Source organism: Strigops habroptila, chromosome 6, assembly GCF_004027225.2.
Source record: "Strigops habroptila isolate Jane chromosome 6, bStrHab1.2.pri, whole genome shotgun sequence".
Lineage (NCBI taxonomy): Eukaryota > Metazoa > Chordata > Aves > Psittaciformes > Psittacidae > Strigops > Strigops habroptila.
Genome location: NC_044282.2, coordinates 57715769 through 57740129, shown reverse-complemented (window position 1 = coordinate 57740129; position 24361 = coordinate 57715769). Strand labels below are relative to the sequence as shown.

At 42.9% G+C, this 24361-nt stretch overlaps 1 protein-coding gene across 4 annotated transcripts in view; it reads left to right on the top strand.

The window, feature by feature from the left end:
• Nucleotides 1-18312: 18312 nt before the first annotated feature.
• The window catches only part of RUNX2 (RUNX family transcription factor 2), a 167477-nt gene continuing 161428 nt past the window's right edge, over nucleotides 18313-24361 (top strand). For 3 of the 4 annotated variants that reach the window (XM_030489147.1, XM_030489146.1, XM_030489149.1), the window contains exon 1: nucleotides 18486-18967. In XM_030489147.1, the coding sequence (XP_030345007.1) occupies nucleotides 18668-18967 (300 nt within the window). In that variant the 5' untranslated portion in view covers nucleotides 18486-18667. Of the gene's footprint in view, nucleotides 18968-24361 lie in introns of all 4 variants that reach the window. The other variant, XM_030489148.1, reaches the window with a different exon arrangement.

Genomic DNA, 24361 nt, shown 5'->3' with positions numbered 1-24361 from the left:
AGCCGCGGCCTCCCAGGGCGAGGGGGGGAGCCGGGGCGGGGCTCGCCGCCGCTTCCTCCCTCCCCGCTGCTTTTTCCTTCCCCGCCGCTTCCTTCCTCCCTCGCTGCTTCCTCGCCGCCGTCGGTCGCCTGAGCCCGCTGTGGGATCGCTCTCCCACGCCCGCCTCCCGCAGGTGCTGCCTGGTGGCTGAGGGGAGGGCCCGGGCGGCCGTGGCCGTCCCCGTTCCCCTTCAGCGCCCGGCATCGCTGGAGGGAGGCAGCTTGAGGGTTGCGCCGAGGGCTGAAAGGCCGGAAGGGTTTGGGGAGAGAAGGCTGGATCCTCTCTAGCACTTACACAGGTGCCTGGCCTCGGTGCAGGTGGCAGCGCACCCTTATCTCTGCAGCTTCAGCATTGTAGAGGTGTTTGAAAATCGCCTTCCCCTTTGGTGTGTAAAGTAGCTATCTGCGTACACTTTGTCCTTGGAAATACCGGTGGATCTGCACTGCAGCGCAGCAAGTTGTAGTATTTCTGCCATAACAAAGCTGTGCCAGGGGAGGTTTAGACTGGATATTTGGAAACTTTTTTTTACTGAGAGGGTGATCAAACGCTGGAAGAGGCGGTCAATGCCTAGAGAGGTGGTCAATGCCTTCCATGTCTGTCCGTTTTTGTTTGGACAATGCCTTTAACAATGCTTTAGCTTCTGGTCAGCCCCGAAATGGTCAGAACTAGATGATCGCTGTAGGTCTCTTCCAACTGAAACAGTCTTTTCTGTACTGGAGTGGTTAAATGCATTGGGGTGGTTAAGTACCATCTATCTATAAGCAGGGCCCGTGTTTTCTCTCTTAATTCCTGGCAATGGCAGCTTTCCTGTGTTCCATCAGCTCAACAGGTTAATGGGGAAGGACATGATTACACAGCTGGAGCATTCAGCCTACCTTTCCTCTCCTCTTTACCCTTCCTTTCTTCTTTCAACCTTTTCTTTCTTTGACACCTAATTGTAGGTGTTTGGGAGTTAATTTTGGTCATTCCAGTCATCTGCAAGTACACACACAAATTTGTTAGGAGATAGGGTGATTTGTACCATGGTATAAGCTAGAATTAATAAATTACCAACATTTATAGCATATATAACATTATAAGAGGTAAAGTTCTTCACTATGAGGGTAGTGAGGCACTGGCGCAGGTTGCCCAAAGAAGCTGTGGTTGCCCCATCCCTGGCAGTGTTCAAGGCCAGGTTGGATGGGGCTTGGGGCAACCTGGTCTAGTTGAATGTATCCCTGCCCGTGGCGGGGGGCTGGGAACCAGATGATCTTTAAGGCCCCTTCCAACCCAAGCCATGTTATGATTCTATGATAATACATATTCCTGGCTGCACACTAAAGAGGATCCATGTTATTTAAACTACAATTCATTCTAAGAAACCGACAGCTTGGAGACTTCATAATTTTATGTACCTCTTAGCATTTTACTACCTTTTTTTTTTTTTTTTTTGAGGGATAAGAAAAGGAGGAAAGTGGAAACTCTGGCAACAACTACATGATCTTAACATTCTAGGGGCCATCTGAATTCCAGCTTATTAGAAAGTCATTTTCTGCTTTTTCTCTTTAGCTTCCTTCTACTACTCTTACTTTTTGTTTTTTTTTGACTACCATTCACTCCCCATCCTTCTTACTACTTCATATAAACACCCTATCATTCCCCTCCGCATTGCTTCCTTCCTGTTCCCACCTCCCACATCAGCTTCGAAAGACGCGTCAATTCTTCTGATTGCTGTGAATGCTGCCAGCCTCTCTCCCTTCTGCTGCTGCGTATGATTATGAAAATAAAGCCGATACCAGCCCAAGCACTGACAGAAACAGGGCAAAACACCAAGCAGCTACAATAATATCCTAGAGGATAAGAGGCCTCACACTGCTGATTCTTGCATGCACAGCAAAGTCTAGTTATTGCTGCAAGGAGGATGGCCTGAACATTATAAAACACTGGGCAACCTCAGCCGAAGCAGGATTATTGATAAGCATTTTCCTGGCCAAAAGGAGAATCAAAGCATTCTGCCAAGCCTTGAGGTGACTCAAATTTTAAGCCAAATTCTGTGATTTGCCAAAATCTTACATTAAACCGAGGATGGCAAGGCAGCATATTGCTGACATTTCTATGCTATGTACCATGCATCTCTTAACGTGTACCAGAATTGGCAAGACAGACTAATGTGAAAACATAGAAAATAGAGAAATTGCTACAGCAATTCCATATCGTAATTTTAATAAGGGAATTACTGGGATAATATGGTTGAGCATGTCCAGTGTGTACTACATAACTTTCAGGCACTTGGATAGAGGCAATGTGACTTGCTGAAATGCCTGACAACATTTTCTGACAATTTTTGTTGCTGTGCAAAACCCTTTTCCCCATAGTGAGAGGTAACTAGTTTGGAAGTGATGGAAGTTACTGCCCAATGATGAGCTGGGCTGATGGAAGAACATTCCCTCTGTTGCCACTTCTACAGGTGATAGTTTCTAGCAGAATAATTGAGCAAGAGAGATACAGACTGGCTATGAAGTCTTATGCCAAAAAAAAATTGTTAGAAGACAGGAGGAAAGAGGGCTAAGGAACACAACATCCCTTGTAGTACTGTGCCTTAGTGTAGCTGGTAAAAACACAGTGGCTGCTCCCTACTCACGTCTGAATTCTTACTGTATTTCACAGAGAGGAAAAAGACAGATCAAGTTTTTGTTATGCATTATACAGAACCAAAAATGGGCACATACAAAATGATTTTCCCTTTTCGGGTCACCTTTCGGATCGTAAGGTCATTATAAACTGTCTCAGCACTTTTACAAACTGGAGTCTGCTCAAACCATAATGCTAACAAAGTTTCACTTTGAATAGGCCTGCTTTTCTCTGTCATTTGTTTTCACTTTTTATTTCTCTGCAGAACATAAAAAGTCAGAAAAAGATTTTATTTTCCCCTACATAGCATATAATTTACATCAATCACCCCAGGACACCACCGGGGTGTCATTTAAATACAATGAATATAAAGTAATGAAGTTCTTGCTGGAGTGGATGGCCACAATTGTCGGAGAAAGAGAGAGAGAGAGTTTCTAAAGCATGTGGAGAAAACACAACGGGAGACCGAGTGAATTCATCACACCACAAAAATGTCTCTATCCTGTCGACAAAGTCATTAAAGGAAAATGAACCATTGTTACTCTAGATACTTGCATTCCTTTAGCATAATAACCTCAGTATAGAAGCATTGGTGCAAAGAGAATTTGCACACACAAGAGAAACAAAAAATTAATGTATTAAAAAAAAAAAAAAGTATCCAGATTATGTAATGAAAGAAATCCTCCATGCTCCAAAGAGATGGAGCCTCTGCAGAAGCCACAACTAATAAGGAACCATATGCAGTGGTACAGGATGGTTTCTTTTCCTCCTGCCAACAAGTCAAAGTAAATGCCAGCAGGGACAATTCCTTTCAGATAACCCACAAATGATATTCTCCTGTAATTACACAAATGTTTCTGCCTTTTGCTGATCCATAGCCATCCCGCTTTTTAAGATCCCTTTCCCATTTCCCTTTTCATATTCATTTACTTCCAATAATTTCTTCAGTCTCCATTAAAGCAATCTGTGAGGAATGTAGAGATTAGAAAGGTTTGCTGTGTTCAATTTTATTTAATTCTTTGGCAAAGAGTGTCCAAATAAGAGAAAGTGTCACGTGCATACAGTAAGTCATAGCATATGCCAGTTTCAGAAAATAAATTGTATTTCTGTGGATCTCCCTCAAGGAAATACCACTTTAAAGCAAGCCACTGTGCAATCCCTGGTAAAAAAGGTAGCATTAGAAAGCTGCAGCAGAAATCCCTCCCTTTATTATAAATTATCCTATGGTATGACAAAGTCCTGTTTGCTATACAAATTAAAACAGAAACGTGCCAACTAAAGTATTTTATTGTCAAAACCATATAGGAATGTAATACATAGAAATTCATTTTTTTATGTATTTAAGCAAGGGAAATTTGTCCTTTTATTTATTTTTAGCAGCTGCACTGGAACAGGGAGCCTACTCAAAAATGAGCAGAGTGCTACTGAGGAAACACATGCCAGCGAACACCAAATCATACCTGTTAATTACAACAACTACGCTTGCAGACAACAACGAGCATGCTAGTTATCCATCATATACAGCCATTGAAGTGTAGGGAAGTGAACTGGTTTGCTGGCAAATGTCCCAATTAATTGGGCATGCTATTTATTAGGGTGCTGATTAAAGTGTACTCTGCAATATAATAGTCAAGTATGAAGCTGCCAACTCTTATTCACTCCTGGCTCATGTGGATGAAAGCAGGAGAGTACGCTAGCACAATATGAAAATAATGATGTATTCTGTGCCAAAATGGATTTAAGGCAATTGCAATGCCAGGAAATTAAAGACCTGGAGAAATAGAATTAGGTAGCACCACGATTTTGAAGATCGAAGTTTGTGTTGTGTAATCTGGTTGCGACCAAGACCTTCAATCTGTAGTAGTCATTTTGCACATGTATTAATACTTGTTTTGGAAGCAAACACCATAGACACACCCTTAAGTAAGCAGCATACAAATGAAACAGAAAATATGATAAAAGCAGAGATTCGTTCCTGACTGATCTGAGTCAGTTCACTTGAAGAAAAACTACTTAGAGGGGTCCTTTTCCCAAGCACTGACTCCTTCAGCCCCTCCAGTCAACTGCCCTAAATGAGACTGTAGCTTAAATAATGCTGGTTTGTTGTATGCTATTCAAAGCCATGGCTTCCACAAATGAGGTTGGGAGTTTCCACACACACTCAAGGAAAATATATGCTAATAATTGTATACATTATCTGAAGTAATGCTTGAGGTTTGATCTCAACCAAGATAATCGCCAGAGCAAACCAAAATCATGATTTGTAGCAGCAAAGAACTTCTTAGTCCTGGATCATTCTTAATTTACCTTGTTAGCACTGATGCAAGATCAGGATAGAGGGCCCAACTGGCCATGATTATTAACAAACTTACAAGTCTGCACATGCTTTTGTTCCTACCTACTTCCTAAAATGGTCATGGTATTTTGGCAACATCCCGCATTGTGCCTCTATAGTCAGAGATACTCAGGGGTGACCTCTAGGATTAGAGGGCTCCAGCCAAAAGGCTCTAACAACAGAGTTGGTGCAGAGTCTTTCTTATGAAGCTGACTGTGCCCAAAAAACATACAGCTCTGAAAAGAGCACCCTGACATTATGCTAGATGTTCTGGACACCTAAAAATGAGAGCAGGAAAGAGGAGGCAAAGCTCCAATTCTCCCAAGCAAGAGAAAGAGCCAACACTAGTAGCCACAGATTCCTCTAGCTAGGGAGCAGGTGGCAGCTTTAGCTAAACATTGTCCATATGGATCTCAAAGAGCTCACTGAAGCAAAACAATATCAAGAGATTCATCACCCATGTAATCACACCTGCCCATTACTCTTGCTGTCCTGCCCACCACCATTTAACTGAAACCACCGTACTGCACAAAATGCACAAAGTAGCTTAACCCTAGTTGAACCAAAAGCACACTGGTTACTCTAATAACAGTATATATTATGGCAACTAAAATATTACGAGCAGGTTTCAGTTTTGGGTGCAGTCACTTAAAATTAGATGTCTACATGTGGGCTGTGTTTAGGTTTTGATTGGAGTCAGTGGAAACCAAATCAACATGGACAGTGCAGGCAAGAGACCAATTCAGTTCATCCAAAAGTAGACCTGTATGTTTGATCAACAGACTTGCTCTCCAGAAGCCACTGGCTGCATTTACTAGGGCTGAGTTTAGTTGTCTATGTCAAATACTGTGGGCTATGTTGTCTGGCCTCTATCTGCCTTTCCAGAGAGTATAGGGCCCCATGTAGGTCCTGACTTGTACATCCAGCCCCACAGCGATTTCTTAGGTAGCCCAGGGCATCTATAATAGCACTAGAGACTTAATTTTAGGCAAGTGAATTGAGCATAATGGGAGCTTAAACATCTAGCTTAAATTTAAACATTTGCATTGTAGACAACCAGATTTAGGTGTCTGAACCTGGAACTCAGCTCTCCTGTAGCTGTCATTTATACAAGGAAAATAACATGTATATATAATTATAGTTTACTTCTATTAGATATGCAAATTGGAGTATTATATTGCTTGAAGAAAATTTGCAGGATTCTGAATCCTTTGTATCCTTAACAAAAATACATCTGGGGTCATTTTGCCATGGAAAGCAGGTGGGATCCTCAGGTTAACTATTTCCAAATGACATGCTTAGGTTATTATGGACTCCTGTCATAAGCCTTTGAAAGACAAGTGAGAATTACACAGAACACTGAGCTTTGTCTGCAGAGGAAATATAAGCAGAGGACATTAGTTCTTTCTGAATTGCATATTAATATAATGAAAGTTTCCAGAATGACTCCATTCAAAACAGTAATTTCTTGAAATATAGGAATAGTGCCAGGAATTTGCATCAAATTACTCCTGAACTGCAGAATAAATAACATCAGCCACAGGTTGTTAAGGATTTAATTTCCTCAATGTTCTGAAACAAATTAATGTTATTTGACCATGCAGAGCAGGTAGAATGCTGAGTTTATGATTCCCCAACACTTTTTATTCCTTAACCTGGGTGCCCAGTGATGGTACTCTGTGTACATTAGATATGAGTTACAAACGTATCAGAGAAACTTCCTCCCCCCCCCCCCGAATAAATGTTTAAATATTTAGGGCCAGATTCCATTGCTAAACATATGAACACAGCTCTCTTTGAGTTCATTGGAGTTGTGTGTGTGTATCTAAGAGCAGAACTTGGCCCTTATGTGCTAGATTTTAGCACTAAGCTTCCAATGCAAAATAACATGTGATCTGTAACACACAGGAGAGCAGTAAGACCTCGTTTTAAAGGAAGAGTACAATTACATGTTTCCGTCTTTCTTATGGGTACGAAGCACTGCCTTCAGCAGAGCTCCTGAGAATATCCTTACCTCTTCTCTAGACAGTGTTGCTTTTGTATAAGGTGCTTCCCTGGCAGCCTTGGTCATTTCTGTAGCTGGAAAACAGAGTAGGATACTTTTTTATTTCTTTGCTATTTGTCTCCAATTTCCATTCTGCTAGTTTCACCTTAGCATCATGCTGGAAAATACAGAGCCATTTAAAAATACTTCTAGACTAATGAATTCGATACATTTTTTAAAATTATTAAAAAGTTAGGATGTTGATTTTAAAGTATAGACAATGCGTTCGGATCAGCCAAAGGACGTATCCAGTCACCCTTTATAATAATATTATAACAGTGATCATCTAAAACATTTTTACTGGGAATTGCGACAGAGTACCAATTAGAGAATTCTTTAACCTAGAGAGATTCTTTCCCTATTCTTGCTATCCTTTTCATCCTCTGTTACAAAGTATTTGTAAAGTATCTAGATTCTTGAGTGTCCATTTTATTTAAAAGGCTCACATTCACCTAACATCCAGGGCCAGGAAAGAGAAAGCATGACTGCATGGTACTTGTGCAAGATTTGTGTGAATGCCATAGGATGTGCAGTCTGACAGAAAACTGTACCAATGCCAAAAAAAAAACCAAAAAAAAAAAGAGGCAATAATAAATAAATAAGTAAATAAAAATTAAAAAATCTTCTAAGTAAGTACAGTGATTGACCACTCTAAAATTTGTCCAGGCTTTCAAAATTCCTCCAAAATTGCTTTCTTCCACCTAATAAAGCTCTGGATTTTATCATTATCAAAAAATACTCTGACTGTTATCAACTCTGTGAGCGTACTGAACAGTTCAGATATTTTAGTGGGTTTCATGAATGTCAGGTTCTTGTTGGGGATTAAAGTTTTGGAGGGATGGAAGGCTTTTGGAAGATTTCTTATGAAGGTCACTGTCTACTTCACATTCTTTTTCCTGTGGTAATATGCTAATGCTAATGGCATCCAGCACAGTAGAGAAAGATCTTGCGCAGTTTTAAAGTTTTACAGATGCAATTATAAGTGAGAGTGAGCTGCTAGCTTTCTTTAGTCTTTTTTAAATCCTGCACACATAGACAGATAGACAGACAGATAGATTAAACATTAATCCTTCTAAAAATGTTGTTCCATTTGTGGCCGAAACAGTATTTTATGGCATTCATTGCAGAGGTCACCTAGATGTTCTGTACAAAATAGCATCTTCTTTTATCAGCTGGAAAATGACTTCTGCTTCAGTTTTCCTTTCTCACATTCTAGCTTATTCTTTGTGCAATTGCAAAAATAAATACCATAGAAAAAGAAAACTTATGTTACAACCCATTTCTTTCATGATGTTTCCATGAAGTTGGTCAGTTATTAATGAACATCTGAGAAGTAGAGATACCTGGTCCAATCTTGTTTGGCAAAATAGTTTCTTCTGCTTTTTCACAGAAGAGCACATAGTGTATAAAGGGGCTGTGAGATTCATCATTATGTAGTATGTCAACAGATTCATGTGATAGAAGTATTGATCGCTTTCTCATAACATGGGTATTTTCTTCCACTAGCTGTCCTATCAAAGTCAACTTTTCTGTAAATTAGATGGCATAATCTTAAAAATCATCTGGTTTTGATGATTGTGTCCTTGAACCATGTATTTCTGTAGATGATAAGTGACTATGTATTTAAAGTCCTGTTCATCATCTGACATCCTGCAGGTGCACATCAGCATAGGAAGTCACAGTCCATGCTGGCACTGCAGATTTTGCACTATCTCACGTTTACTGAATTAGTCCTTTTATAGTGTCAATATTTCAGTAGGTATGCACCTACCCCAGACAAACAATGTGCTTTTGACAACTGTTGTCAAACTGCCCGCCCGGTCTCCACACATCTTGGAGCAGTGTTGAAAACAACTGCTCTTCCAGTTTGGACAAGTCAGTTGATTCAACACCTACTGTAACAAATCCTTCTATACACTGCAGGGCAAATCCTATGCAGGCAAGTTGTCCCCTGAGCCCTTGACAGGCATGATTTGCTACGGTAAGCAATGAATTTACCTGACATTGTCCACACCAATGAGACAACAATTTCTACTAGCACTTGAGTGGACCTGAGGGTAGAAAACGATTTTTGACACCTCTCATCAAAAACAGATAATTTTTTCTAGAGAAGGCAAAGCTCCAGTGACGTCACATAGTTGATGTGCTGAGATGCAGCAGGGTGGTTTAAGGACATGTGATCATCACTCAGAAAGACACTTACTTGTTTTAAATTCAGAATACTTTCACAGGTAGAATCATACTTACTAAAGGTTGTATTGGTAACTTCACATATGATAGTCTATAGAAAATAAGCATACATATTGTGTGCAGCTATTAAATTAGGTAGATTTTAAAGATAATAAGAGCCCAGTTATCCTCTCACACCAGTGTAAATGGAGGGGTACCACTGAAAGCCACTGAGTTGCTTGTAGATGAAAAACACTAGTATTTCTGAAAACATGATATACAGACACTTAATACTTCTTCTCACTTAATTTTCATGATTGCCTTAATCAGCTATGTCTCTATTGGGTCCAGAGCATAACATGGGAGAGGAAAGGGAAGCAGGGAAGAAGTGTAATAGTAGGACTACAGGGTGGGCAGCCAGGAGAAGAGCGTCTGTCCCATTCTCATTCACTCGGAGATATAGAACAAACAGCTTTCAGACATACTAAACATTCTGAACATATCAAGAGCTCTCTGTTTATTTCAGATGTGTAAAATGCTGTAACTTGCCAGTAAACATAGCTAGGCATGCAAGTGCGTGCATGAAGATAACATATTAGTTACAAGAATTATAATTGTCCTATCATTATCCTTTCTTTCTTTCCTGAATCAGAGTGAATATGCCACAATCTAGCTAGAATCTCATGATAAGTAGTGTCAGAAATGGCTTTTTTTCTTCTTCCAAGCTGCCAACTGTCTATTTTAGACAGAACATCACCCTTTACTGTAGCCTTCCACATAAAAGCAATATGAACAGTAACGTCTCTAAGCAAGCGTGAATGATTGGCTTGCAGATTCTTTACAAAAAGGGAGTTTATTTACTCCACACAGGTCATAAATTTCCTTAGAAAAACTATCAGTGGTAATCTACATGTGGTGTTTAGTAAATAGAGCTTTCCTCTGATTCCCTTAATCCATGTTCTTCAATTGTCAAAACCAGTGGAAAATGGCTCCCATTGAAATCAGTGGAACTGCAGACAGAATAAGGCTTTTCTTTCCACCTTACCAAGGGGGGGGGAAAAAAAAAAGAGAGAGAAAAGAAAGAGGATGGGATCTGCCTTTTCATGTAAAAGGCTTTTATCTGCTCAAAAATCATGCTAACCTCAGGGTGCCAAGCACAGTATGTTTGAAAGCATTCCAAGGATGGGAAGAGCAGCTCTATCTTCTCCACTACAAAGGGAAGCTTGGTAGTAATGAGAACTGCTGTGGTCTTCCAAGAAAGGTTTTGCATCTGCTTTGCCCCCTCTGAGGACCTTGTACTTGTTCCTCCTGGATATTTCCAGGTTATATCTTTCTTCATTTGCTTAAATTAGGAAAACACTTTGAGTAACTGTCTTCAGAATGAGTTTTGCCATAAAAGGTCAGAAGGACTTCTCCCCTTCTCCCTCTCTTTTCATTATGTATGCATTTAATAAATCATCTCAATATTTATAAGATAAACTAGAATAACAGGTTTTGGTATTACATCACATAAGCTCTTAAGATCCCAAGGTCAGAAAATCTTATTCACATTTGAATGCCTGGTGTTAATGGTGAAGATTTTAATTACTCATGTTCCTTCTAGGGCCTGACCAGCATTTGAAACAAATAGTTTAAAATTTATCATACTTATCATAACTGAATTATGAAGTGCATTATGAAATAAATGGCCAGAATTTGTACAAGACTGTTTCTTCTTTTCTATCACTTCAAAACCGACTATTAAGAAAAAAAAAAAAAAAAAGCTATAGAGAATTTTGACTTCTGAACTGAGAGTATAAGCCAGTTTTCAGCCCGTAAGGAATTTTTATGGTTGAATTATAGACTTCTAAAAGACACAATTTAAAACTGAACTGCTGACAGTCATTCTGATCATATTTTATAAGCTACTATTAACTAAGATGAGACCTTAAAGGAGGAATAGATCCCATATCTATCTGCTGACTCTAGGGTTTCTTACCCTTTCCTCTAAAACAGTGCAGCCTACTGTCAGGGAGAATATTGGTCAGACTAGGCTGACTACAGATCCAATCCCGTCTAGCAAGCCCAGTGCTGCTATGGAAGCTTTGCAAAACTTAGCTGCCAGCTACTCCATCTGTACTGAGAATGTGCAAGAAAAACCTCAACAATTTTCAGCAACTTCTAACTCGGCCAAGTTCGGGTGGATCCTTCTGGTCAACGGCAACAAAAAGAATTTATCTGATTTTTCCTCCTTATTCCCCTCTTACCTAGGAAAACTTCCCATCCCAGCTCTGAAATAGATATTGGGGTGTTTCTAAGAAATTTAAAACTATTGTGAAACAATGTGTTTTCTCTTAAAGCTGATCTTAGAAGTAGCAGAAGTATTTCTGCTGGAAGTTTCCAAAAAATTCAGCTTGAGGCAGACTGAAGATTGAAAAGCTCATCCTGAACAGTTAAAAATTGGCAACGGTATGTGAGTGAAAACAAGGTCTTACACTGGAAAGTGGTAGACAAGCTTAACTGCAGATACTGCTGGCAGCTTCACCTATAATATTTTTTCTGCCAGATCTTTGTCTTTTCTTACTAGAGAGAATCATTCCTGGGATGTCTAATGTTTTGTCATCTGCTCTTATGGCTTATTTTTGGACTGATGTTGTTGTCTCCTGTGACTTGGCTGCCAATTCCACAACAGTTGACTAAGGGATCGATCCTGTGTTATGCCCTGCACCCAAGGTCCTAAGGCCACACCTGATGTGGGGCTCACATCTGTTATTCAGTGAATTTTCAGGAAAGAAAGGGCAAAAGTAGACTAATTTTTATAGTTCCTCATATAGTTGGTTTGCTGTGTCCATTACGTTTATTCTGTTTGCCACTACCGTATGCTTTCTTTCACTCCTGTAGACTGCACTACCTCTTTCAATGCTGTATGTTTTCATCCTTTTTAGAACAAGTCTATCGCTATTTGTTTTTTTTCTATTGCTTCAGCTTTAAGACTTGTCTTACTAACAAAGAATCTGCCTGATTATTTTTTTTCTGCCATTCATGCTATTAAGAATTTACAATGGGAATCCTCACCATTGCAACACTGAGGGAGTAAATGCAAGGATTTGGTGGTGAGCTTGTGGTTGGGAGCATTAAAAACAACCTCTCCCACTCGAGACTGATTTAGATCTTGTAGTATCTTCTGTGTGAGCTTTATGGAGCTTGTATCTGGCCAGAGTGCACTTCATTAGTCTCTTAAAAAGCAGCATGCAAAATTTAGGGACTCTGCAAGGTTCCAAATGTATAAACCCTTTTTAATTACAAACAGTTATACCACCCACTTTCCCTACAGTTAGTCAAGGGAACCAGTTTTCATTGAGGTCAACAGAAAAAATAACCGTGAGGTTTCTGGCTCATGCTGGTTTTATATATACTGAAAGAAGTAAAAAACAAAACCAAAAAAAAAACCAAAAAAGCCAAAACACCGCCCCGAAAAAACCCCCCAAACATTTAAGCTCTCATTTTTTAGCCTTTATATTTCTAGAACAATGTGATGATTTTATCTGAATTCATTCAGGGAGAAAAACACAACTTTTTCCGTATTCTGAAGCTAGTTACAGAGAGGTTGGGAAGAGGATGAATGGAAAGGGATGAAGTCACTCTTGACGTGAAAAAAACAGTTTGTCCCTAACTATGAGGACCCCAACAACTTTCTGCGGTTAATTTTTAGTTTGCATGTTGCAAGCATAAAAAATAAAGAAAAAATATATAATTTACTTGAAAAAGACAGGCCATACATTTCCCTAATGTACTACACGTTCACGTTTTTACTGCCAGAAAACACAGGCCATACTTTCTGTTTCAAACGCTGTTGTAAGATGACAAGTAGCCCCATGGTTCTTTCCTCTTCAATGATGACATGGTCATTTGCTGCTTTAAACCTCATTGAAATACATTCAATTCCAATGGGGCATAAAAGGTTGCAGACAGGCAGGGAAACGGGAGAACTGTACGGTAGGATCGAGACCTTAGCTTGCAGTCCATGCTTATTACAGAAGCAGAAAATACATCATTTTGGGAAAAAAAAAGAAATCAGAAGCAGTAACTATTTACTTTGTTGTTTGCATAACATGCATTTCACTGCTTGCCATGGAAAAGCCAACTCTTTTTCAGTAGTGAAACGGCAGGTTTCTTACCAGAAACCAGAAGAATTCTTCTTAGAATTCTTCTCCTGGCAATACTGAGTGCAGAGCCCTGCTAATACTTTGGACTTCTGAGAATTGAACACATACTTTTATATTTCAAAAGGTATATGGTAATAAACTAGTTCAGTTTTATACTGAAGGAAAACTTGCTAAAAGGCTTGCCTGAGGTCACAGAGCAAATCAGCATCAAATCCTGAGGCAGAACGCAAGAGTCTAGGCTCTCGGTCCTCACCTCCTCCTGAAAATACTGTGGGGAAAAGTCATATTCTCAAGACTAGGGTTTTTTATTCCTATGTAATCATTTTATAGCCTGTCTTTCAAACTGTTATGCTTATGTTTGTATCCGGAACTATAAACACTAAAAAATAGTGCATGGTGCTGAAATATTAAATCCTTTCAACTAATTTTGGGACACAATCTTCTTTTATCTGGATTGTAAATCAATGAGTCAGGGAGGCAGGAGTTGCAGGAGTTAAACAAACTATAGGAGTCCGTAGTCTGACTACGAATGCTGTAGTTACAGAACTCATTACCACATGCCTACTTAATGGACCAAACAACGTGCTAATCTAGAGTTACTATTTGTCATACTTAAGGAAAAGCAAAGAATAGCTGGGCAAACAGTCAGTTTACAACCAGAGTGAAAGTAAAGCACTGCCAAGAGACACTGGGGCTTATCTTGCCCCTACTGAAATGAATGGAAATTTGGGCAAAACCTTCCCAAGCATTAGGCTGACTTAAGTTCACACATTTTGGCTCGATGCACATGTTCACGAATGAATAAAAAACTTTGGGAAGGTAGATGTTGGAAAGAGAATATTGGCAAGTCCTTACCTATAGTAATAATTGCTGACATTGCTGTAGTCGCTCTGACTAAAAATACCCAATACAATAACAAACCCAGTGAACCCATTCATTTATTCCTGTTTCACAAAGGCTATTTACATACATAGAGAAGCTCAAAATATATTCTGTGTTCGTCGTATTTACAGCACATCCCAGCTCAACAAACTGGCACCAAAACTATTTATTTAGGGAACATCATCCAGGTTAGAATCTTCCAAATCTGGCAATTATTTTTCATCTTCAGCATATGATGCTTATGACAGCAGTATGCTGGGCCTATGTTTGATAAATGTTAACAGTAAACAAGCTCAGGGCTCTTTAAAACATTACTTTTTGGTCCAAAAGCAACCTCATTACAGCTGTATTCACAACAGAGTTAAAAGTGAAAAAGCTAAAGGACAATTGCAGCAAATATAGCTGTACTAATGAAAATCCTGTTTTATAAAGAGGATCTGAAGGTGTTTGTTAAGATGTAATTTGCAATGCAAGCACATTTTTTCACTAACCTCCTACAATTCTCTAACATCTTAAAATATGACCCATTTTGCAACCAGGGCTAAAATTCCGAGAAGTTCTGAAATAAAACCCGAGGAAAGCCGAGCAGCAGGGTTGCTCTCCATTTCAGCCAAATCCAAGCCAACGTTCCAGATTATATATATCATAACCCAAATTATTTTTTCTGAAAAACCCCATCCAGCTTTTATGCAGGTCCATAAACGTTCCTCATACTTTTATTAATTTGTCCATAACCATTGAAATAAAACTCTAGTGCTCTGAGCTGTGATCTGTTCCAGGCTTGTAGTAAGTTCCTGTTAAACATGTAAATGTTCAGCAGAAAGATATTTTTGCACGGAGACTGAAAATCAGCTGTGCCAGATACCTGAAACTTTGTTAGGGCGTTCAGTGGAAAATTTTATTTCGACATTATAAATAACCGTGGACTATTTTAAGTGACCTTAAACTGGTGCCTTCCAATAACTAATTTTCATTTATCCTAATTTTATTTTGTTTTAGTAGGAAGAGAGGTGACTGTAAAACTTTTAGTGTGACTAATTAAAAGTGGAAATGTATCTTCTTGTTTGAAATAAATCACAATTGTCAGGCTTATATAGTATTTGGACAGAAGACAACTTCTTGCCTTCTTTCTAGCACCTTTGGAATGGCTCTAATGGAATGTATTTCCCCATCCAGCTAAAGGCAGGGAAAGCCAAAAGAACCTATGGTCATAAACATTTTACCAAAATAATTGTGAAAAAATGTTTTCTGTAATGAAACTATAGCAAACCAAAGCTTCTGAATACCCTAGTAATTGTCTTTTGGGAATGCCTGGGGCTACTTTGGGGAGAAAAAGCAGATCCCTATGGTTGTCAGAGAAGCAGGGCGAGCTCAGGAGGGGTTTGTGGTGTTAGCCACAGCGACTGCTTTTTCGCAACGGGGTAGGAAACATCCACAGGCCCTCCAACACTGGACCAGGAAAAGGAAAAATAAAATTAAAAAAAAAAAAAAAAGAAAAAAGGGAGAAAAAAAGGTGGGGTGAAGACAAAAAATATGAAAATAAAAGGAAAAAAAAAAAAGAAAAATAGAAGAGGAGGACACAGGTCCCTGCGCGGCAGTGGGTCGGGGGCTAACTCCCCGTTTTAACCGTGGGAAGGGCAGAGGAGCGGGAGCAGGAACTCCGAGGCGGGACCCCCCCGCCCCCGCGTGTGGCGGCGGGCGCGGAGCGGCGCGGAGCAGAGGCGGCAGCCGCGGTGCGCGGAGCGAGAGCTCTCCCCTGTGACCAAACGTCAGATCTTTTCTTCTTATTATTCTTTCAAATGAAATGCGGAAGGAGCAGCGCTGCCTCTGGGCTGCTACCGGTGCGCCCATCTTCCCGCGTTGGGGGGTTGCCCTTCGGTGGGGGCTCTGATTTGGGGAGTGGGGGGGCAGAAAGGTGGCCAGGGTGCGCGGTGGACAGCGCCGGCGGAGGCTGCGGAGGTTCCGCGGGACGCGGAAACAACCGCGGACGTGTCTCTTGACCCACCCCTCCCGTGCCCATGTCCCGGGCTGTTCGCGGAGGGGCAGGCGGGACAAACCTGGCTTTTCGGCTGGGTCTGGGTGCCGGGCTTAGGGTTTGCAAAGGCTCCGTAAAAAGGACACATTCCCCCCCCCCCCGCCACACACACACCCCGACACACACAGACAGACAAACAGACACACCGCCCCGAGTCACACACAGGCGGCGAGCAAGGAGCACACACGCAGCGCCGACTTTTTACAAGAAGGTGGAAGTAGCAAGTCGAAGTAAAGCCTTAGAAATTAGAGGGAGGGTTGTGATAGGTCGTTATCTGCGCTGGGAGGCGTTTACACTTTTTTACTATTGGGTATGTAAATTGTTTTTAATAAGATCTGCCCTTTTTTTTTTTTTTAAGGGAGAAAACAAACCAGACTCCCTTTACCTTAATAGTCTGAAGGGGGTTTTATAGCTTTCATTCATTCAAGGAAATGGTTTAGACTTTAGACTACCGGAGACTTAGGGGGGAAAAAAAACCAACACACACAAAAAAAACCGTTTGGCACCAGATTATTTTTACTTTTTTTTTTTTTTTAACAAGATTTTTCATGCCTTTTTTTTTAAACAAACAAGCCCCAAAAGTGTTAATGGAAAAAACCCGGAGAGAAGCGGAGATCGGCGACCGTCCCCTGCTCCCCTCCCTGCGCGTCCCCGTCCCCGTCCCCCTCCCCGTGCGGGACAGCGACTCCAAGCGAGGTTTCTCCTCCGGGGGGGGGTTGCACATTGTTGTATTTATTTTGAAGGCTGCACAAGTCTGAGGACTGGAGCACCACGTGCTGCTGACTCTCATCAGCATAATGATCGCCTTACCCAGCGAGTCCTGTATATATAAACCACAAAAACCTAATCATTAGAAATCCCAGCCTCCAAAAACCACATTCAGGACAAAAAAAATCCGGGCTTGTTTTTTTTTTTTTTCTTTTTTTTTTTTGGCCCTTTTTTTTTTTTTTCCCCTTTCCTTTCAGCTCCTTCATCTTCCCCGACCTCAACTTCTTGGGACCCAAAAGAAGTTTGTTGGTTTTGGTTGCTTTTATTTTAACCCGATTTTTCAGAAAGAAAAATCACTCAAACCGACACTTGAATGATTTTTTTTTTTTTTAATTTTTCTTTTTTTTTTTTTTTTTTTTGCCGCTGTTGTTCATCAAGGGCGGAAAAAAAAAGGAAAAATTTTTGTTCGCCTGTTCAACCCAACGGACTTGGATCCAGCAGCGACTTCATTAAAAGGACCGGACTGAACTGAGGCTGTCTTTTCCCAGAATTTACTTGGTCATATTTCAGAAATCAGCCTAAGGAGGGGTGTTTTGTTGGGGTTTTGTGCTTTGGTTTTTTTCCAGCTATGCTCCCCGCTTTTTTTCCCCTGGGACTCCAAAAATTCAACTTTTCTTAAGTCCTGATCGTCCCAAAGGAACCGGCTAAAGCCTCTCTTTTAATTACTAGTCCTGTGACTTTCCTCTTCACCCAACAACCCCAGTAACTTGCTTTCCACGCCGAAATCGCTTCGTGAGCGATTATTTTTTCGGGGGAGGGTCCCTTTTCCCAAGCCCCTTCCCGAGCTCCCGCTTCCCTCCGCTTCCTGAAGCCAAAGGCAATAAGCGGGGGAGCCCGACGGCTCGTCGCGTCTGTCACAGCGAGGCTTTTTGTTTGCTCCTTTCTCCCTTTTTTTTTTTTTGCTTTTAATATTTATCCGGAGGAGGAAGATTTCTTCGGAGGAAACCGGGACGTTCCCCTGAGCACCCGCTCACCGGGTTTGGGAGTTTCGCTCCTCTTGTGGCGGCAGCAGCAAGCCGGGAAGCTGAACCAGCTCCGAGTTTGGCTTCTCCCAAGACAACCTTTTGAAAATCCGAAAAGGAAAAAAAAAAAAAAAAAAAAAAGGACGGGGAGGGAGGGGAAGAAAAAGGAAAGAAATTCAAGCACTTGAGGGAAGAAGTGGTGGCTAGAAGGAGGGAAAAGAGCAGAGACTGTGCAAGAAGGAAGGAAGGAAGGAGGAGGAGAAGCAGCAGCGTTCGCAGCTGGGCAGAAGCCGGGACCATACAGTTCCCCGCCGGGCTTTGCTGAGAGGGGCAGCCCCGCACGCCGCGGCCAGACCCGCTCTCCTCACTGCTGCAGGCGCCCGCCCCGGCATCACCCCCCCGCCCCGTCCATCTTTCTTTAAAAAAACAAACAACAAAAGAAAAACAGACTGAGATTTTTCTTTTTTTTCCCTCGTGCGTTTAATCCGGTTTTTTTTTTCTTTTTTTCCGAGTTGCCTTTTTGGCCCTCGTCCTCACCCCTCCACTTTTTCATTCACCCCTTTTTTCGCTATATTTTTTTTTTTACAACCCCCACCCACCACTACACGCCTCCTCCAGCGATCCCCCTACCGCTCCCCCCCCCCCCGCCCCCCAATTCGCTAACTTGTGGCTGTTGTGATGCGTATTCCCGTAGATCCCAGCACCAGCCGGAGGTTCAGCCCCCCCTCCAGCAGCCTGCAGCCCGGCAAGATGAGCGAAGTCAGCCCGGTCGTAGTAGCCCAGCAGCAGCAGCAGCAGCAACAGCAGCAAGAAGCGGCGGCCGCCGTGCCCAGGCTGCGCCCCCACGATAACCGCACCATGGTGGAGATCATCGCTGACCACCCCGCCGAGCTGGTCCGCACCGACAGCCCCAACTTCCTCTGCTCCGTGCTGCCCTCGCACTGGCGCTGCAACAAGACCCTCCCGGTGGCATTCAAGGTGAGACACCCCTTCCCGCCGCCGCCGCTGGCCGAGGATGCCTCCCCCCGCGCCGCGCCGCGCTTCCTCCCGCGGAGCCGCCTCTGCCCCCCTCGGCCCGCGGGGGCCCCCGTGCCCCCCCAACCCGGGTTCGCTGGGGCTTCTCTGCCCCCCAAGACTGAAGGGCCACTGTGCCCCCCCATCCTGCAATGACTTCTGTGCCTCCCCCCCCCCCCTCAATGCCTCCCCGTCCACCCTTATCTTGCAGTGCCTTCTGTGCCCCCCGGCCGGCAGAGGCTTCTGTACCACCCTCCCCCTCTTAATGCCGCTTGTGCCCCCCTGTCCTGCAATGCTTCCTGTGCCCCCCGTCCCCCCAGTCTTCAAGAACTCCTATGCCCCCGCTCCCCCGCAATGCCTCCCGTGCCCCTCCCGTCCTGCAATGTCTCTGCTGCACCCCTGGCCCAAAGGGGCGTCTCTGTCTCCCCCCCCCAACCCTCTCCCCTCCTGCAATGCCTCCTGTACCACCCGATCTGCAATGCTTCCCCGTGCACCCCCATCCTACAATGTTCCCCCCCATTCATGTTCCCCTCTCAATCCTGCAATGTATCCTATGCCTTCCCCCCTGTCCCAAAGGGACTTTTCTGTCCCCCTCATCCTGCAATGCCTCCCGTGCCCCCTGCGTCCTGCAATGTCTCCAGTGCCCCACCGGCCCGCAGGAGCTTCTCTGCCCCCCCAATCCTGCAGTGCCTCCTGTATACCCCCCCCTCAAAGTCTTGGAGTGGCTTCTGTATCCCGTCCATGTCCTGCCGTGCCTTCGCCCCCCCCCCCCGCAGTAGCTTCTATGCCCTCTGTCCCACAGAGCCCCCTGTGCCCCCCGCTTCCTGCAAAGCATCCTTACTTACTCCCCACCGCACTCAGTGCCTCCTGTGCACCCCCCGCAGTGCCTCCCATACACCCCCCCACAAGTCTTGTGGTTCCTCCGTGCCCCCCCCCAGCTATGCTTCCTGAGCCCCCTATGCCCGCTCTGCCCCCCTCACCCGTGCAGCGGCTCCGGTTCCGTGCACCCCTTGCTCTCTCCCTTCCGCCCTGCCAGTTATCTCCATCCTGAATTCCGGAGCCCATTATCTCTATCACCACAGGGCAGTGCCGGCATGGCTCCCCTGCAGCACTGGGCACCCTGTGTCCCCCTCACAGCACCCTTGGGAACACACCCTTATCCCCACAGGCCCTCTCCTGTGCTTTCCTTTGAAACAGATAAATCCTGCTTTCCTTCCCTGCGGAAGGCGGGATTCACCCATCGGCTGGAGCTCATTGTGGGGGTGCAAAGTGGGTGCTCCCCCCCTGAGAAACCCAGTACCTCACCCACGGGGGTGCCCCTACCACCCTCCCCACTCCGGGGGGTGGGAGTGGGGGATTAGGGTGCTGGGGCTAGGGCTGCAGTTCGAAGGCTAGGCTGGAGGTGCAGGAGTGGTAGAGGGTGACCAGTGCTTTGCCCCCTACCCCTGAGGCAGCCCAGGCTGAGATGGGGCTGTACAGGGGGGGCCGGGGCTCTTGGGAGGGCCGGAGCCCTGTCACTTCTCCTGGTGGACACCCAGGGAAGTGTCTAGCCAGAAGACACTCTTTGGCAGGGTTCGAGCGTTTAAATAATAAATACCACCCGATCCGCACCGGGGATGCTGCTTTTAATTTTCTGTTTACATCCCCATGGCGTGCTAATGAGAGGAAAAGATTTTCCAAAAGAACTGTAGCAACAACAACAATAATTGCATCCTTTAAAGCAAGCCCTTGTCCTCCCCTAGTGATATCTGAAAGCGTTCTCCTGGAGTTTGCTCTCCCGTGGCCTTTGGTACGGAGGGGGCGATGGCCTTGGTGTCCCAAAGCACCTGCCCCACAGGTGGGGTGGCCCTGCAAGGGAGTCGTCGCTCCCACACCCGCTATGTGAAAAATAATGTGTCTGGAAATAGCTGAAAGGATGGAAGAGATGGGAAACAGCTTCACCCAGTGTGTTTCTAGAACGTTGCCTTGTTCTGGTGTTTCCTGATCGCTAGCCATGTTACCATGGCTGTTCAGCCACGAGAAATCAGTAGAAGTGGTTAGATGAGCTGGTGTTGAAGTGACTGGGGATAAAGATGAAGCTTTGCTTCCAAAACATTACAGGCGTGCGGATGAGGGTTGGCTAAAGTATAGGGGAAGCGGCTTGGAGAGCTGAGAGTAGCAGGAGGAACAAATTCTTTGCACAGGGCCTGCTTGTGCAGGACACAGTGGTTGGGCTCAGTAGAACTGGCAGAAAGATGGGTTGTGTTGTGCGTTCGTGACTCGGTGTAGCACTCGAAGGCTCTCTAGGTGTGGGTCATGGTGACTGATTCAGAGGGGCTGCGGGGTAAGGAGGAGGAGATTTTGGAGAATGGTGATTATCATTTAATTGAGCGTTAGATAAAGTTGGTATTACAGTTACTCTTTATAGAAGGGTTGAGGGAGATCTTATGTTATTGCACTCATGTTGCAGTTTTCATTTGAAAGGTCTGAGCCTTCTCCTACCTTACAGCAATTCAAAGGATGCGGTCGCAGTTCAGTAGAATAAGGGAAAGATCTAAACTAAATATTAAGCTCTTTAGAATATGATTTCAATAAGAATACTTACATGTGGTAAAAGGCTAGAAAAGGGATTAGTACATTTCCAAAGCTTTTTGAGTTCATATACGTACACTTATACATGTCATATATTTGAGTCCTATGGCTGACAGGGAGGTGTAGATCTGACCAATTTGCTGGTGCATCAGGAGTGCACCTTGCCCCTGGCACCCTTCTGCTATGGGTGCATCTGTGTTTCCACAGATGCAGTGCATACTTTTTAAAACATGCTGAAGATATTTACCCCCTCATTTACTGGCAAATTAATTTGAAACTAAGTTAAATTAATTTTGACCATTTAAAAAAAAAAATTCATTTTTCTAAATGTAACTTGCATACGGCTGGCTAGTGCTTTTGCACCAAAAAAGTTGCATGTGGAGTGAAACACTTGACTGTGATAGAACAGAATATGAATTATCTCTGGAAAGGAAAAAAAGACAGATTTGGGCTATAGAAATCTCGGCTAAACAGTAACTTGAAAGTAAAATAGCTCACAGACAACACACTTTTTGAAGTTTTATTGGCAATAAATAATATGATGATGATAATGTTTTGAGTGGTGTGTTAAGTGTGTCATAATTCTCTCACAGAAGTCTAGTTAAAAAGTACTCTGGATGTAGCACTGTTTTAATTTAAAAAAAACATATAAATCATATGCAGGAGAGGAAGTGTGTTATAAACAGTGCTGGTTTGATTATAATTTTTTGAAATAATGTTGGCTTAGTATTAGATTGGGTTTTAAGTATTAATATTTGCTGGGGTATTTAAGTATTAATACATGCTGGGGAAGGAGTCCCTGTTGAGTGTCCTAATAAGATTGTTAATGCAGGCTGGTTTTGTGGAGAAGAGTAGTAGACATGTACCTATTAATTTAGCTCTAACTATCTGTTAATATTGCAGCATAAAATAAATGGATATTGTGCACCCATGTCCAGACTATATGCACTTCTTAATCTTAATAGCCAGCGGTACTTTATTTGAGCAGAGTCGTCAGGATTTACCCCTCTGTTCATGTGTCTGCCTGGGAGTTTTTACTGAAAGGCATAAAAACCCAAATTGCCACGTTAGATGTGACATGTGGCTTCTCTATGATGCTGAGAGTGGCAGAGTCTTGGTGGACCTAAAGACAGGGTTTAAAAAATGGACGTGAAGCCTAAAAGCTCTCTCCAGTAGCACCACAGTAGTTAAGGGTCTGTCAGCATTTCCACTCCAAACCCCAATTTTCAGAGTTTATAACTCAGCTGTTTTAAATAGCTTCAAGCTGAAACCTGCTGTATAAATTGTCAGCCCAGATGTATATTCTGAAACAAAAAATAGTGCAAATCAGCTATTCTGTTTTAAGTTACAGAACATTAAAATATTTTTAATAGTATCAGATGCTCTTTTGGCAATCCCTGGAAAACGCGTTCTCAATACAGATGATTTTACATTCAGAGGCAGCTTGAATTCAGCGTTTCACAAGAAAATTGTTGAAGTGATAGATATCAGTGCTTGAAAGTAACTATTTAGCATGTACACCAGCTTTTTTTCCAAAACAAGCATTTTAGTCTGCAGAAAAGCTTAGTACCTGCTGTTGTATAGTAGTTTTGTTTCGTGCTTACAACTTCCGTCTTTAGGGTACATACTTTGGCCAGTTCAAATCCCACTGGACCGAAACTGGGCAAACAGGTTGCCTAACCAGATGAGAATTGTGTTATGCAAAAAAATACATAGTTATTTTCAACTTGTAAGAATCGGTTTGCTTGTATTTTGTGGCTTCATCTGACTTCGTGTACCTTTTTGAGCTTTAGTTACAAAAAGAAAAAAAGCAAATTCTACCTTTAATCACCAAAATGTGGAGGTGGTTTAATGTGGAAAATGAAGATTTTGAAATAACAGAGATATTTATGTTTGAAGAATAGGTCAGGAATGGGCACTGTGGCTGCTTTTAATCTTTAGGTTTTTACGCACTCATTCATTTCACAGTGCACTTGCAATCCTCTTTCTAAGAGTATGTAAATAATTCTGGATTGATACATGGCAGAAAATTACCAAATCAAGCTTTATGCCAACAGTCCTTCAGTATGTAAAGTTACTTTTTAAAATTCTTAAAATGACGTGTATTTCTCCAGGTTTTGAACTTGTTTTGCAAAGCTTTTTTCCTACCCAGTGCTATTATGTATGTGTGCAATAGTCTTTTGTAGCAAAAAAAGTATGAAATTATGAAAAAGACAATTTTACTGCAGCGGAGCTTCCCATGTAATAGGACTTTATTAGCTAAAGTTTTCATTTTCCCCTCTGATTTCAGTTTGTCTTTTCCTTCAGTCTTCTCGTAATGAGGTGAATAGTGATATTGCATCATACTGCACCCAAAAGCCAGTGCAGCTCAATAGTGATGTAGTTCTTGGTTAGGTGCAGTCAGCCCAGTGACTCTGGCAGTGGTACGTGCAGTTTTAGGCTGATGCCTAAGCTGACAAATTGAACTGACATCATTGAGTGGAAGGGGTAGGGAGGAAAGCCCTGAAAAGCAACAGGGGACGAGGGGACCTCTTAAGAGATTTTGGTCCCTCCTGCCCAGGTGTTGCAAGCTGAACCCGTGTTGGGGAGACTGGGTTGAGACGGAGATGCGATGCCGCTGCCTGCTCAATGCTCTGGTTACCTAAAGAGAAGGAGGTGAGCTGGGGCTGCAGTCGTTCTGCTCCCTCTTCTGAGGCCCCTGGCAGGCTCACACTTCCTCCTGTGCTCTTGGCTTCTTTGCATTTCTGGAGTTAATGTGATTTTTTTTACTTTTTTTTTTTTTTTTTG